The following is a 15,559-nucleotide window of genomic DNA, read 5'->3' on the forward strand; positions in this document are numbered from 1 at the left end:
ACAGTCTCAGGCCAGGCATCGGCGGGAGGCGATGTTTATCCTGGCACCTGATGGCTGTGACAGCGGCTGTCGCAGGGAGAGGGGGGCGGCTGCCACCCCCTTGCCCTGGGAAACCAGTGGGAGCGGGGAGAGGGCACTGGGGGGACTGGGAGGGGACACTGGGGGAAGCCTCCTCTTCGGGGAGGGCTGGAAGGGAGCCACGCTGGGGTGTGAGCAGGGGGATGTGGTCCTGTCCCCCACTCCAGCTCTCTGCACGCTTGGGAACTCCCGTTTTGGAGAGGTTCGCAGGCCCCACTGGAGCACCCAAGGGTGGCTTTCCCTTCTGGGTGCCCCCAAGGGATGCTCTGCTCTGGGGGAGCTGGGGGAGAGCTACAGCGCTGCCCCCATTTCCACCCCCCTGCCGCTGCGGGCCCCTGAGGATGGCCAGGCCAAGGGGTCTGGGTAAACTGGGGCAGTGCAGAGGTGAAGGGACAGCAGGGACAGAAGCACCCAGACCAGCTGGGTCCTGTGGTGAGCAGCAAGACCTCCAGCTCAGAGCCCTGTGGGCAGGGCGAGCATCACTGGTGGGGGTACCCGAAACAAAGCACTGATGCCCCCGAGAGACCCTTCTTTATCCATCAGGGGAGCGAAGCCAGCGAGGATGGGGTCAGGCAGCTCCCCATCTGCCACCCACTCTAAATTATATTTGCTCCTAAGGAGAAAGGCCCAGAAGAGGGTGGAAATAGGCTCAGGAGTGTTTGATCTGAGCCACCACCCCTCTGCTGGTCCCCCCCGGGGAGGGATGGAGGTGACGAGGCAGAGGCAGGCAGGGAAGCAGCGGGTTTGTTTTCCTGCAGGTCTGATCTGGGCCAAAAGTCACCTCGGAGGGAGAGCAGCACTTTGCTATTCCTCTGTCAGACCTCTCCTCGTATTTTCCAGCCCCGTTTAGGCCCTGATTTCTTGCAGGGTACATGGGCGATGTAGAGGAAAGGTTATTCCTGAGCTGAGCTCACCCCTGGGCTGAGTCAGTCGCTCCGCTGAGGCTGCCCAGGTTTCGCTCTAGGAGGGCAGCCCAGGGCAGCAAGGAGAGTCTGGGGAAAAAAAAAAAAAAAGAAAAGGTGTGCATGGGTTAACAGAGCATAAATGAAGCATCTGAAAAGATGTCTTCATGGGCAAAAAGAGCTAAAGTCTGTTGTTCGTGCTCTGGTAACTTCCAGTTACTGGAACTGCCAGGTCAGCAAACCAGCCAAAATCACCGGAATTGCCGAGCATGGGGACAGCGAGTGGCCATCACGGAGTGCCACCTGTGTGGGGCATGGTGCTTCCTCCTCCTCCTCCTCTTCTTCCTCTTCCTCTCCTCCTCCTCCTCCTCTTCCCGCTGCGGCAGGGATTTGTGCAAAGCTCCCAGAGCCCGGCTTGGGCTTTTTTTATCCCTGGCTGCTCTTCCATTGACATTCCTAGCTGTGCCACCGGCTTCAGCGCTGCTCGCTAACCCCTTTTACAGGGAGCTAAATATAGCCCAGGCAGCAAGGAAAATCTGCTCGGCTGGGCACGTGGGGCTCGGCAGCGCTTCTGCAGCCTCAGCTGGTGCCGGGAGTGTGCGGGGTCTGGGTGGTGGCAGTGCTCACCCTGCCTTCTTGTCCCCTGTCCCCATAAACGGTGAGCATCGTGGCACTGCTTGCTTTGATGGATGTCGTGGGGTCTCACACCTCTCCTTGTCCCAGCATCACCATTTCTGTCCTGCTCGGTGTCTCCTGGGGTACACCCATCAACACTGGGGCATTTTAGGATGGGGAGTGGCTGGAGTTTGTCATCAGCCCTGCTCCTGCCAGCAGAACCACAGCACAAAGCCCCAGCTCGCTGCTGTGCTTAGAAAAAAAACCCGTGTGGCTCCGGGGATGCATGTGGGTGCTGTGCAAAACGCACGGTGCAGGCAGTGAAGCCAAGCTCTGTGGCACCCATGGGCTCACTGCTGTCCTGTGCCATGGAAAGAAGATGTGGGGATGTTGTGGGGCCTGCAGGGGGGGGGGGGGCATGGGGTGGAGCAGCCCCTCGGCACCCTTGTGCGTGGGTGCAGCCTGGTTTCTGCCTCTGCTGCCAGCCAGCTGCTTCCACCGGAGCCACGGACTCGTTAAGAAGACACTGATCTAATTGTCTCCATGTTGGTGCTGCTGTTCTTTTTTCTTTTTTTTTTTTTTTTTTTTTTTTCTTTTTCCTTTTTCTTCCTTTAAACAGAAAGGAATGAGGCAAAATGCTGACTAGAGAAATCTAATTGGATCCCCATGGCTCATTAGACATTTCTCCAAAAGGAATAATCATTAAATCTGAAAATGAGCAGGGTAGGAAATGGCTCACGGCGTGCACAGCTTTCCACAGGCTTCTGCACACCCCCTGCATGCCCTGTCTGGGCCACGCTTGCTGGGACTCCTGGTGGCACTGGGGACACCCCATTGCCTGTGGGACCAGCCTGTTGTGGTGCACAGAGCCCCATGTGCTGGGGTGGGAAATGCACATGGAGAGCTGGGGGGATCTGTTCCAGATTTTGGGAAGACATCCCGGGAAAGCAATGCTCAGACCTGGAGCTGGGGTGAGCTGGGGCTGGCAGGAGCTGTCTCAAAAATGTCTCAAAAATGGAGTTATAGCTGCAAAAAAGGAACCACGTCCTCCTGCCAAGTGGAGCACGGGCACCTCCAGGTTGCGCCCTCACCCCACTGCCTGCTCCCCCACCTCCCTGCCCCTCCACCTCTATTGATTTGGATCCTGGGGCCTTGGAGATGCAATTTAGCTGATTGTGGAGCATAGCTTCCCAAAATTTTCCACCCCGTGGGAGAGCCAGCAGTTGCTGTGACGGTGCAGAAGCTCCTACACGATGCTCCCATCCATCACCGGCCCCGCATCTGGCCACCGCAGTGAGGACAAACGGCCTCGGTCCCGACTTGGCAGGGAAATGCGAAGGCAGCTGGGAGCCCTGCCTGCGAGCACGAGCTGCATCAAGCCTCAAGGGCAGAGGTGGCCAGAAACTCTTGGTTCTTTGCTTTCCTGGCTGGGAGAGGCTTTGGGGAGAGGATCGCAGCCCGTTGGGTGATGAGCACTAGGCTTGGTGGTGGTCTGGGGCTTTTCTTATGGAAAGCAGCAGCCGTGGCAGCCCCGCTGGCCCTTACGGCATCCCAAATTGGCAGAAGGGCCTCAAGGAGGGTCCAGGCTGCTGAAGGTGTGCTTGGCTGCGGGTTTCTGTTGAGGGCTGTGGGCTGCAGGATGGGAGGGTCATGGTCAACACAAGAGAGGAAGCAGGAGCTCGGGTGCAGAAGGCTTTGCAGGTTGGCGGTGGCCACCCCAAAATCATTCCTGATGAGAGCCATCTCCCAGCAAACAGCCCCGCTGCCCAACCCTTCCTTTTTTATCCACTGGGTTTGAATCCCTGCTCCCGTGATGCTGAGCACGCTGCCTCTGCCCGTAATTAAAGGCCCTGCAATCGCCCATCCCCAGTCCCGTGTCTGTTCATTACAGAAGAGCTTAGCACAGAACTAATTCCCCGACTCAACGGCGTCCTTAGGCAAGGGGGGAGATGCTTCAATCTCAGGACTTTGGCATTTATCCTTTCGCATCCCAGGCTGGCTTTGTGCTTGTCCCCTCCTGGAAGCCACCAAGAGGGGCAGCAGGAATGAGACACTTCACTGGGGGGGCAGGGGGCAGCCTCGTTCTTCTCCTCCTTGCCTGGCCCCAGGAAGGGCAGGGGGGATCCGGGGACCCCTTCACCTCCCCGTGTGGATGAGCAGCACCCTGAGGTCTCGAGCACTTCCCTGAAACACCCAAACTATGAGGCTGTGATGTGCTTGGTGGTGGCCTGGGGCAGACCTGAGGGGTCTGGGGAAGGTCCTGGGTGCCCCAAAACCTCATCAAGGAGTGGGGCCAACTCCCAGGGAGACCCAGGGACATGGGCATCAACCCCCGTCTCCCCAAAATGACCCTGCTTGTGTCACACCTCTGCTAGACAATGCTCTGGAGGGAAGGCGTTTGATGGGTTGAGCTTTTTGTTCCAAATACGGACTCGATTATTAATTATTATTAATTACTGTAATGTAGGTTTATCCGTGAATAGCATCGCTCAGGCTCAGCAGGAACCCTTCTGGCTGCGCCCACGGCTAAGCTGGTATTGTCCCAGTTACTGTCACATGAGGACATTTGTTTTCCACCCGAGTCCCCCCCCCCGGAGGATATCCCTGGAGCAGAGCCCGGTCCCTCCGCGGCTGCTCTGGTGCCACCCCCAGCCCCTAAATCCCCCCATGCAGGTGGAAAAATCCCCCCCTGAGCCTGGTGCCTCGGGTGCTGGGGGGGAAGGAGGGGAATTTGTTCGGGGCCAGGCTGCTCCCAGCCCTGCTGAGCACCGGGGGTGGTCTGGGGGGTTCTGGCACAGGGGGGCTGGCAGCACCCCAAGCATCCCTGTCCCGTGGGACAAGAAGCAAGGGGGCCCTTTGGGGATGGGGACAGCAAGAGGCAGGTGGCACCGGGCTGGTGGCGGTGCCATGGGGAGCCCCCTCGGTGCTGTGACACGCGTGGAGAGCGCTGCCTCTCCACGCAGCCGGGGGCTGGGACCTCCTGGTGCTGGGGGTGGTGGCAGGGACATGGGGACATTGGGGACGTTGGGGACATTGGGGACATCCCCTCGGGGACGGCGGGGCCGGGAGCTGAGCGCACCCAGCTCATCCCGGCACTGCCACCTGGTGGCACCGGCCGAGGGGACGGAGGGGACACTGGGGACACTGGGGACAGTGGGGACAGGGACAGGGCACGGGTGGGATTTCTGCTGCACGCCGGCATCCCGCTGGCAGCTCCTGGGGACCCCGAGGGGCTCGGGCAAGCTCCGGCTGCGCGCAGAGGCCGAGCCCGAGCCCCGCAGCGCTGCCCGCAGGCTCCCGGCGCCCTCCTCTTCCTCAAGGACACCGAGGGCACGGCGGGTGCCTGGCCCTGATCCTGCTGCAGGGAGGATCCTGCCTCCTGCACTGCCTCAATTTGGGGCCTGGAAGTGGGCTGGTGCAGCCAGCTTGGTCCCAGCCCCTGAATTCCGGATGCCAGGAGCAGCTCCCAAAGGGCATCGGCATCGCCCCGGCTGCTGCTCCTGGTGTCCCGGCTCTGCCAAGCCCCTCACACCTCACCCCCAGCCCTTTGAGAAGCTCCTGCTCAGGTCACAGCCCTTTTTACGATGAATTTCATCTTGAAAATTGAATTTCACCCCCCAGCCCTGTTGGCACGTCCACGTTTCCCAGCTCCCCGCACCTGGGCGCTGTTTCTGCCCCACTGAAGCTGGGAGGCAGGGGGAGAGGAGGGAGATGGGGAGGGGACATCTCACTGCACAGGAGACACCCCACAGTTAAAAATCACGGGGTGTCATTAATTTCCCTCCTGAAGCCAAACACCACGAAACCCCAGGCACTCCCCGGCAGCACCAGCTGCTCCAGAGACAAGACGTGGGTGGGACCTGACTTGGAGCTTCCAGTGTGCCCCAGTTCACAGCAAATAAACTCAAAATACCTCCTGGTTAGGGTATGCGCGGAGGAAAAGCTCCTGGTTCAGAGCTGTGTCTGAGGACCTGAGCTGCATTACCCTGGGCCCTGGGGTGAGCACCATGATTTAAAAAGGATTTTAAGTTACCTGACCGTGTTCAGAGGAGGGCAACAAAGCTGGTTGGAGGGCTGGAGGGGATGACCTGCGAGGAGAGGCTGAGGACACTGGGTAGGTCTGGTTTGGAGAACTGGAGGTTGAGGGGTGCCCTCACTGCTCCCTACAGAGGGGAAGCAGCGAGGGGAGGCGCTCACCTTCCCCGGGGGATGCTCGGACCAGGCGGCAGTGTGGTGGTTTTATTGTGGTAGGCAGCTGAACGCCACCACGACTGCTCTCACCACCCCTCCTCAGGAGAGGAGGGGAAGAAGAAAAGGAAAGAAACAACTCACGGGTTGAGATAAGGACAATTTAATTAAAGTAAAAATAATTATCAAGGGAAAAATATTATTAGTTAAATAATTTAACGAAATGGAAAAGGAAAATGGAAAAAGGGGAAAAGAAGAAAGAAAAACAAAGGCCATGTGGAAACACAGAGGAAAGAAATTTCTCTGTTTCCCACCAACGACTGATGCTCGACCACATCCTCGAAGCAGGGCCCCAAGGCACGTAGCTGTTGTTTGGGAGGACAGATGTTTGCACAAGAGCCCTCCTCTCCCCTCTGCTTCCTTTTCCACCTCTTATTGCTGAGTGTGACCCCACATGGTATGGAACATCCCTTTGGTGGGTTTAGGGCAGCTGTCCTGCTGATTTTCCTTCCTCCCTTCTTGCCCACCCCCAGCCTGCTGCCTCTGGGGGGTCGGTGGGGGTCCTGCTGCGGTGCCAGCACCGCTCAGCAGCTGGCACAACACCGCTGTGACACCAGCACTGCTCCAGCAGAGCACGGCGCTGGGGGGGCTGCTGCAGGGAAAGGTGACTGCATCCCAGCCAGACCCAGCACAGCTGGGGAAAACTTCCCTGGCTGTCAGACACGGGAACAGGCCTCCTAGAGAGGGGGCTGTGCTTCAGCTTCGGCAGTAGTCTGCCAGTGGGACTTGATGGCCACTGTAGATCCCTTCCAACCAGAACTATTCTAATTCTATTCTATTCTATTCTATTCTATTCTATTCTATTCTATTCTATTCTATTCTATTCTATTCTATTCTATTCTATTCTATTCTATTCTATTCTATTCTATTCTATTCTATTCTATTCTATTCTATTCTATTCTATTCCATTCCATTTCTATTTCTATTCTACCCTACCACACTCCATCCCATCCCACCCCACCCCATCCCACCTCACCCCACCCCACCCCATCCCATCCCATCCCACCCCATCCCATCCCATCCATCCCACCCCATCCCATCCCATCCCACCTCACCCCACCCCACCCATCCCTTCCCACCCCACCCCATCCCACCCATCCCTTCCCACCCCACCCCACCCCATCCCATCCCATCCCATCCCATCCCATCCCATCCCATCCCATCCCCACACCCCCATCCCCATCCCACCCCCGGGGCCGGGACCTCCTCCAGCAGCCCCATCTCCCCCACCCCTTACTCTCCATCTCCCCCCCAGCACCCCCCACCCTACCGACCCGGGTTCCTCGCCCCTCGCCGTGCCGGGGGGACCCTCCCGTTCCCTGCCCCGTACCCTTGCCTCTCCCCCCGGGCCCGCCCCGCCGCTGCCCCCGCCCCGCAGCCTCGGGCCCGCCCCGGGGAGGTGCCGCGCCGGGCCCGGGGAGCCGGGGGCGCACGATGGGGGCCTGCCTGGGGGTCTGCTCCCTGCTGAGCTGTGTGAGTGCCGGGGCAGCGGGTGGGCACCGCGGGGGGGAGCGGAGCCGAACCGGTTCCGAGCCGCAGCAGCGCCGGGTTCGGCTCCGGGACGGGACCGGAGGGGGCTCTGGGCGCACCCAGGGTGGGTCTGGGGGCACCCGGGGGAATCGCCCCGGTGCGGTTCTGGGGGGGCACAGGGGGGAGCCAGGCCCGCTGTAGCCTGGGGGGGCGCAGGAGGCACCGGACGGGGGAGGGGAAGCGGGGGGGGTGCGGCCCGGGGAAGCCGGGGGGGCGCAGGGGACCCCCGGGGGAATGCGCGGGACCCCCCCAGAGGGTGCCCCCCTCTGTACCCGGGGGAGTCAGGGGACACCCATGGCAGGGGGGCTCACTGCACCCAGGGGTGTCCAAGGGAGCCCCGTGGGGTTCACCCAAGGGAGATGTGGAGCTCATGAATGTCGTGCTCAGGGGGATCCCATAGCATCAGGGCACCCCCCGGGGGTGTGTCCCATGCTCCTGGGGGGGCTGTGGGGAGCTGGGGCACTCTTCCTACAGCACTGAGGGAAAGCGGGGTCCTGCCTCCACCCAGCTCTGGGGAGGGCTTGGGGTACCCTGGGCTCCCAGGGCATCCCAGGAGGGGGGCTCACCCGCTGCCCCAATACACCGGGGGTGGGAAGCAGGGGCTGACACCCCCCTGTGCCATCCCAGCATCCTGGCTGTGAACGAGGGGCTGGGAGGGGGGCTGGGAGGGGGGCTCTGTGCGGGTGCCGTGCCCGGTGCCGTGCCCGGTGACGCAGGTGGGTGCTGCCGGTGCCGTGCCCCATGACACGCACCCAGCGCTGCCTTCCTGGGCATGGGCTGGGGCAGGTCCCCGAAACCTCCCCGCCTGGCTGGGAACGGGGACGGGAACGGGGCTGCTTTCGCAACTCAGCCTCAAAGTTCTGAGGGTTTCACTTGGACCCGTTGGCAGTATCGGAAACGCCAGGAGTTACTCCAGGGCAGGGCTGTGGAGGGTGTTGACACAATTCTGGATGGTTTCCCCCCCAGAAAACATTTTGGCCCATGATAGAGTCACTCACTTGTAGGTTCTGTGTAGGGTCAGGCCCCTGCATTTCGCCTGGCTGTGGGGCGATGCTGGGACCTGGTGCCCAGGGGTTCCCACCTCCCCAGCCCGCGCTGACCTCGTTGCCTTTGGTACTGATTAATTTGCCAGCTCATTAGATGATGACTGGCTGCTCGGCATTGCTTCTGGTTGACTCAGTCTCTGCATCCTCGGGGGTGTGGGGGCGAGGGCAGCCTGCAGGAGGGGGTGGTGCTGGGTTGCTGCTGGGTTTGGGCTGTGTAAATGGTGCCTGTCCTGCACCGACTGCTCCCCCAGCTGCAGTTCTGGCAGCGAGCTGTATTTTGTGAGGATGTTGATAGTAAAACTGGCAGGATTAATCTTTAATCTGCGGCAGCTGAAACCTGACGCTTCCTCGTCAGTCCACCACGTTTGTGGGTCACTTCCCTTCGTTTGCTTTTTCTGTCCTGCTGGATCCACCTTCGTACTCGTGGGCATTCCTGAAAGCCCACTGGGGAGGTGCAACGGGGCGCTCCCAGTGCTGTATTCCTACAGAAGGCTTCTTTAGCCTTTTTTCCACTCACTTGTTCAAGAGAAACAAAGGAAAAAGCTGAAATCAAGAGCTGCCTCTTCCCTTGCTAAGGTGTTTGAGAAGGGCAGTTTGTAGGCAGGTCCCCAGTGACAAAAGGCCTGCTGGTGACGTGGGACTCTCAGGTTACTGCCCTACCCCGTTATGCTGGGTGGGGCCTCCCTGTGCTTGCAGGAGGCCATAAAAACTGAAATGAGGCCACAGAGCTTGGCCTCTAAGAGCCTACCCTAAAGTCCAGCTCTGGTTGGACCTGATGATCTTAGAGGTCTTTTCCAAGTTCAATGGTTCTATGATTATGGAAAGCTCCAGGGGGACGTGGGCTCCCCAAAACCTTGTACCTGCAGCACGGTGATGTACCTATCCCAGGGAACATGGGGTGCCCGGGCTTGTGTCTCCTGCAGGGTTTTGCAGATGCTCAAGCGTGGGGTGCCGTGCAGGAGCGTTCCACAAGTATCCACATCTCCTGGCCATGCTCAGCCCGTGCCTCTCTCCCTTTTGTCTGACTCTAACCAAGCCCTTGTTGCTTCATCTCTCTTTCAAACAGAAAGCTGTGGGTGCTGGGGACGAGTTTCTGCTCGGGCTGTGGGTTGTGCTGTGATGCCTTTGCACATCTTGCCATGCGTGCCGTGGTCACCCTGCAACCACAAAGCCTGAGCAGCCTCAACGGTGGGAAGTGACAGCAGCAGAGGGCTGAACCCCCAAATTCAGCCACAAATGACAAACATCACGATTTTTCAGGCTGTTTTCAGTGGCCTTTTCTTTTTTCTTTTCTTTTCTTTTCTTTTCTTTTCTTTTCTTTTCTTTTCTTTTCTTTTCTTTTCTTTTCTTTTCTTTTCTTTTCTTTTCTTTTCTTTTCTTTTCTTTTCTTTTCTTTTCTTTTCTTTTCTTTTCTTTTCTTTTCTTTTCTTTTCTTTTCTTTTCTTTTCTTTTCTTTTCTTTTCTTTTCTTTTCTTTTCTTTTCTTTTCTTTTCTTTTCTTTTCTTTTCTTTTCTTTTCTTTTCTTTTTTCTTTTTCTTATTTTTTCAATTTGAAGGTTACATATGGTAACACCAAAACATTTTAAATGCATTCTTGTGCAAACAGTGCACTTAATGAGGAAGTAATCTCAAACTGAAGGCTGCTTTTTCATGTTCTCAAGTCAAAAGCATGAAGTGATGTCTCTTGAGCAGCTCCTTCGTGGTCCCTGAGGAAAGGTGGGCTCCTCTCGCCTGCTCAGCACAGCCTCTGGCTGGGCTGGATGCTGGATACATCAGGGAGGAGCTGATTTTGCTTGAGCAGTGATGTGCTGAGGTTCCCAAAATAACTTCAAAGCTTCCTCTAGTGATTTTGGGGTGTCACAGTGAGTGCTGTGAACCTCCACACTCCTGCGTCTGAGGAGGAAGCTGCACGTTTGATGTCCCTGCACAGCCACCCGGAAAGCTGCGTTTCTTTTCTGCCATCTCCATTTCCCCCCCACTAATTTTAGGATAGAGGAATGTGCATTTTAGTTGATATGGACAGATATTTAATTACCATCGATTGCTGGGCATAATTAAGGAAGTGGGTAGCCTTTTCTGGGTAATAATGAACACACAACGTGCACATCCCCGTTACGGGAGGGAGCTGAGCCCTTCCCTGTGGCTGGCTGAGGCCCCTCAAGCACTTGAGGGGAAGAAGAAAAGTGTCAGAAGCAAAATAAATTGATGAAGTTACCTGCAGATAGAGGGAGAGCAGTTTGGTGAGGACCAGCGAGCAGGACACATATTTAACATGGCACCTTTTGCTCATATGACCTGCGAGTGGGTTAAAGGTTCAGAAATGTTTCTTGAACCATTTCTAACGTTGTTTATTCTCTAACTTTATGCCCTTCTGGGAAATGGGGGTTTTGGATGTGGCCCCGTAGATGTGTGGGTCCATGGAGGTGATGAAGAGGCTGAAAACTGTCCCCGTCCTGCTCAGTCACATCCAGGCGAGGACGTGGTGGCCACGGCTGGCTGCTGGCCGTATCCTGCCCTCCTGCCCCCAGCCAGCATTAAACCCGACTTCATGCAAAACCACTCGGTTGTGCTTCCTTGAAGGGCTATGATGGTTGCTCAGCGCAATCCAAAACCTTGTAGGCGTTAAATAAGCAGGTGAATATCCAGTGGGAACATTTCAAGGAGCAGCAAAGTCAAACTTGTTGAAGGCCAACTGCAGGGATGCGAACAGCACCTCCCAAATGCTTCTGTCACCATGGTTTGTTGGAGCTGGGGATTTGGACTGCCAGAAACCACCGTGGACTTCTGAGGATGCTGCGCCTCACTTTTCCCACCTATAAAATGGGTTTAGCAGCACGGCCTGCAGGGAGAGCTGGCAGAACTAGCTGGCTTCCCCATGGTGCTGGTATGGGTTGGTATGGGTTTTTTCCCCATCCCCTACTAGGTCGAAAAGGCGATCCCCTTCCCACGCCCCCCCTGCTCTCGTTGCAGGTGTCCTGCCTGTGTGGCCCCGCATCATGCCTGCTCTGCGGCTGCTGCCCCTCGGCCAGGAACTCCACCGTGTCCCGCCTCCTCTTCACCTTCTTCCTCTTCCTCTGCACCCTCGTCTCCATCATCATGATCATCCCCGGTGTGGAGAAGGAGCTGTACAAGGTAACTCCTGCTGCCCTCGCGGAGGTTGCCGGACTCGATCACGCTGGGGAAGGGGTTTAGCTTGGGATGGGTACATGAGGCTGTATTAAAAACGTGATTTTTTGGGGGTGTGATGATGCTTCTGAAGCTTTTTTTCAAGCATCTCGCCAGGAGAGGGTGTCATTGACCCTGGCGTTCCCTGGAGATGACAATGCAGTGGGATAAATTCCTGCAATATCAGTTTTTCCCAGCTGTCTATCCAAAAGGTTTCCTACATCCCATTTTGGGACCTTTTGGGAAATGCCGGTTTCACCCCAGGTACCCGGTGCCCCGCAGGGTGGCTTTGGCTGGGTCACCCCACCAATGTCCCCAGTTGTGCCACCCTCTTGCTGGCAGGCTGAGAGTGCGGGGTGCTCAGGGAGCAGCCGGGGCACTCGCTCCCTCCCCATTTTCTCACCCCTGCAGCTCCCCGGCTTCTGCGAGGGCAGCGGCTCGGTGCTGGGGGTCCAAATCCACGCTGACTGCAGCGGCTTCCTGGGCCACAAGGCCGTGTACCGCATGGGCTTCGCTGCAGCCTCCTTCTTCTTCCTCTTCGCCGTGATCATGGTGTGTGTGCACAGCAGCAAGGACCCGCGAGCCGCCGTGCAGAACGGGTGAGCAAGACCCCACGCTTAGCTTGAAGCATGTTTGGGGGGAGCCCGTTTCCTTTTTTTTTTTTCCATTTTTGTCCCCATTCTGTTCACGGGGAACTGGGGGATAAAGCAGAAGAGCGGTTTGAGCTCACTCTCAAGTTTTGGGGTGAACGCAACACTTCTGGGGATGTCCAGCTTGTTGTACCCCCCAGTGCTGCACGTACCGGCTGGTGCAACATGCTGGGAAATTTGGGATCCCCCCAGCACCACTCCTGTCTGGGGGATGCCTGGACCCTGGCTCCTGAACAAGGAGCCGAGCAGCCCCTGAGCTTGTTTCCCTGGGGACACTGGTTTGGGAGGGGGGCAGCAGAGCCCCTGCCCCCGTGTTTTGGGAGCCTTCGGGGGTTCACTCCCAGCGGCAATGGTTCCCGTTTGCTGACCCTGCCTCCTCTTCCCTCCTGCAGCTTCTGGTTCTTGAAGTTCTTGGTGCTGGTGGGGCTCACGGTGGGGGCCTTCTACATCCCTGACGGCTCCTTCACCTCAGGTGAGGGGCTGCAGACGGGCAGTGGGGTGGCCACAGGGTTTGCAGCACGCCAGGGGCACCATCCTGCCCTCCGTGTCCGTGTGTCCTGGTGCTGGGTGCTGCCCCGATGCACCCAGCACTGTCACATTCCCATGGCTAACGGCTTCTTCTCTTCCTCCCACCACCCAAGTCTGGTTCTACTTCGGCGTGGTCGGCTCCTTCCTCTTCATCCTCATCCAGCTCATCCTCCTCATCGACTTTGCCCACTCCTGGAGCCAGCTGTGGCTGCGCAACGCGGGCGAGGGCAGTGCCAAGGGCTGGTACGCAGGTTGGTGCGGCTGCGCCTTGCGCCCTGCTGCCCCAGGAACCTTGTCCTGGGGCCGGGCACTGCCCTGCAGCGGTGCCCTGGGCTCTGCTCCAGCCCCCTTCCTTTTTTCCTTCCTCCCCCAGCCCTTTGCGCTGTCACCTTCATCTTCTACGCTGCCTCCATTGTGGCCATCGTGCTGCTCTATGTTTACTACACCAAGCCCCAGGGCTGCACGGAGGGCAAGGTCCTCATCAGCATCAACCTCATCCTCTGCGTCATCGTCTCGACCATGTCCGTCCTGCCCAAAATCCAGGTGAGGTGGCGGGGGGACTGGGAGGCTGATGGCCCTGCCACCTCCCCCTGTGCCGGGATGAGCCCTGAGTGTCCCCGTTGTGTTTGCAGGATGCCCAGCCGCACTCGGGGCTGCTGCAGGCCTCCCTCATCACCCTCTACACCATCTTCATCACCTGGTCCGCCCTGGCCAACGTCCCCAGTAAGCACAGCGCATCCTCAGGCTCTCTGCCTGCTGCTCGGGGTGGGGGGTGTGAGGCTGGGGACAGATGCTGACCCCACTGTGTGCCCCCCCAGACCAGGACTGTAACCCCACGCTGCTGCTGAGGAACAGCACGGGCTCAGCAGAGGCTGCCCAGCCGCTGACAACGTGGTGGGATGCCCCGAGCATCGTGGGGCTGGTGATCTTCATCCTCTGCACCCTCTTCATCAGGTGAGGATGTGGCGCGTGGTCCCTCTGCTTGCCCAGAGGCACCGGGAGGATTTTAGGGGAATCGGTGCAGCAGCTTGTTGTGGGGTGTTGGCACCAAGTGCTGCCTGCAGAGCCATCCCGTCCCCAGCTCTGGGCACCCCGCGGGGTTCTGCTCACAGCTTTTAGAGTGTCAGGGGGTTTCGGCATGAGCCATGTCCCCCAGACTGCCCTGCCGCCCTAGGGACACCCCCTGTGGGGTGTCCCCATGCTGAGGCACAGTCACCCTGATCTGTCCGTCCGTCTGCCTGCAGCATCCGCTCCTCGGACAACGCGCAGGTCAACAAGATGATGCTGACAGAGGAGAGCGGGGCCGGGGCAAGCGCTGGGGATGCAGCGGCGGCAGAGAGCGGAGTGCACCGAGCCTACGACAACGAGCAGGACGGCGTCACCTACAGCTACAGCTTCTTCCACCTCTGCCTCGTCCTCGCCGCCCTCTACATCATGATGACGCTCACCAACTGGTACAGGTGGGCAGCAACCCCGGGGGCATCCCCCTTCTCTGCTCCCCCCTTCTGTGGGGTCCTCCTTGTACTTGGCCTGGGCACGGCTGCTGGGGATGGATCCACGTGTGAGCAAACTTCACGGGCATCCCAATTAGGGTTAATTATTTGGGGGTGGCTGAGCGCCCTATGGATGTGCTCTGGGTGTGAGTTTGTTGGGTACCCACTTGCAGCAGCCCCTCCCGGTCCTTGCAACATCCCCCCCTATCCTTTCACAACATCCCCCCTATCCTTTCAGCATCCTCCCCGTCCTTGCAGCATCCTCCCCTGCACCCTGGGAGCGTGGGGGAGCAGGGACCCAGCACCTGGCTGGGGACCTCAGGGCTGCAGGGTGCCACCGTGCCAGCATGGCGTGGTGACAAGTGCCCCCTTCGTGCCCTTTCAGGCCCGACGAGAGCCTTCGGGTGCTGAGCAGCCCCTGGACGGCCGTGTGGGTGAAGATCTGCTCCAGCTGGGCCGGGCTCCTGCTCTACGCCTGGACGCTGGTGGCTCCGCTGGTGCTGCCGGACCGGGACTTCAGCTGAGGTGGCCGTGGGCATCCCCCCATCGGGGGCAGCCCCAGCTCTGCCTTGGCCCCAGCCTCAAGTTTTGCACGTGGGTTGTGCCTTCTAGCAGGCTTTCAGTCTTGATTTAAAAGGGATAAAGTGCCAAGCAGGGACAGTCAGCGAGAGGGCTGGGACTTCCCTAAGGACGTCTGTACCGCAGTTAACGCTGCCCGTGCTTGCCTCGTGCCTTCAGCGGTGCCTCCGGCTGCCCTCCTCTTGGCCTTTGGAGGGTTGCATTTGCCCGAGTTGCTCTCCTCTTGCTTAGTGCCCCGGGACCGCGGTGCCTTCTGCAGGGCCTTTGGGGACCAGCTGTGACAAGGAGACAGGACCCGGCTGCCAGTCTCTGCTGCTTCCCCAGCCAGCCTGGAGGGAAGCCAAGCTGGGGTCTGTGTGTCGCCTGTGACCCCTTCCAGCCTTGGAGGGTCGGCTGACTCCCCCAGGGCTCTCCCTTCCTCCTCAATAAAGTCTTGTTTGGAAAAAAAAAAAGAAAAAAAAAAAAAGAGAAATAAAAAGAAAAAGGCATCTTTGTCCTTCTGGGGTCTTCTGTGGGGCTTTCTGGGGCATGTATGGTATGGACCTAGTGCTGGGGTGAGGGCACAGTGTGCGTGCAAGCAGGGGAGCAGCGTTTTGGAGGCACGGTGACTTGTGGTAGGGAGCCCTGATCAGAGCACCTGACAGTGGGGGCACCCCGGGATGGGGTGGGCATGCTGCGTGGTGTGGGGAGCAGCGGGGTGCAGCCTGTGTTGTGCTTCTCTGTGCT

The 15,559-nt window shown here is 58.6% G+C and overlaps 1 protein-coding gene across 2 annotated transcripts; it reads left to right on the forward strand.

Moving 5' to 3' along the window:
* The first annotated feature begins 7,161 nt into the window (after positions 1 to 7,161).
* On the forward strand, positions 7,162 to 15,274 carry SERINC2 (serine incorporator 2). Of its 2 annotated transcripts, none has more exons than XM_038167412.2 (10): positions 7,162 to 7,316; positions 11,389 to 11,550; positions 11,995 to 12,182; positions 12,626 to 12,705; positions 12,875 to 13,012; positions 13,135 to 13,304; positions 13,394 to 13,484; positions 13,580 to 13,715; positions 14,006 to 14,221; positions 14,640 to 15,274. In XM_038167412.2, the coding sequence occupies exons 1-10, from the start codon at positions 7,278 to 7,280 to the stop codon at positions 14,776 to 14,778; spliced, it is 1,359 nt and encodes a 452-aa protein (XP_038023340.1). In that variant the 5' UTR covers positions 7,162 to 7,277; the 3' UTR covers positions 14,779 to 15,274. The 2 variants fall into 2 exon arrangements, with proteins under 2 accessions (XP_038023340.1, XP_038023341.1); XM_038167413.2 differs by lacking the exon at positions 7,162 to 7,316 and adding an exon at positions 7,420 to 7,437.
* The last annotated feature ends 285 nt before the right edge of the window (positions 15,275 to 15,559 follow it).

Source organism: Anas platyrhynchos, chromosome 24 (genome assembly GCF_047663525.1).
Source record: "Anas platyrhynchos isolate ZD024472 breed Pekin duck chromosome 24, IASCAAS_PekinDuck_T2T, whole genome shotgun sequence".
Taxonomy (NCBI): domain Eukaryota; kingdom Metazoa; phylum Chordata; class Aves; order Anseriformes; family Anatidae; genus Anas; species Anas platyrhynchos.

Excerpts from the sequence above, each read along its gene's own strand:
- SERINC2 (XM_038167412.2), top strand. The coding sequence starts at position 7,278 with ATGGGGGCCTGCCTGGGGGTCTGCTCCCTGCTGAGCTGT. Across the intron at positions 11,551-11,994 it reads TGGAGAAGGAGCTGTACAAG|CTCCCCGGCTTCTGCGAGGG; the intron begins GTAACTCCTGCT and ends TCACCCCTGCAG. Across the intron at positions 14,222-14,639 it reads ACGCTCACCAACTGGTACAG|GCCCGACGAGAGCCTTCGGG; the intron begins GTGGGCAGCAAC and ends GTGCCCTTTCAG.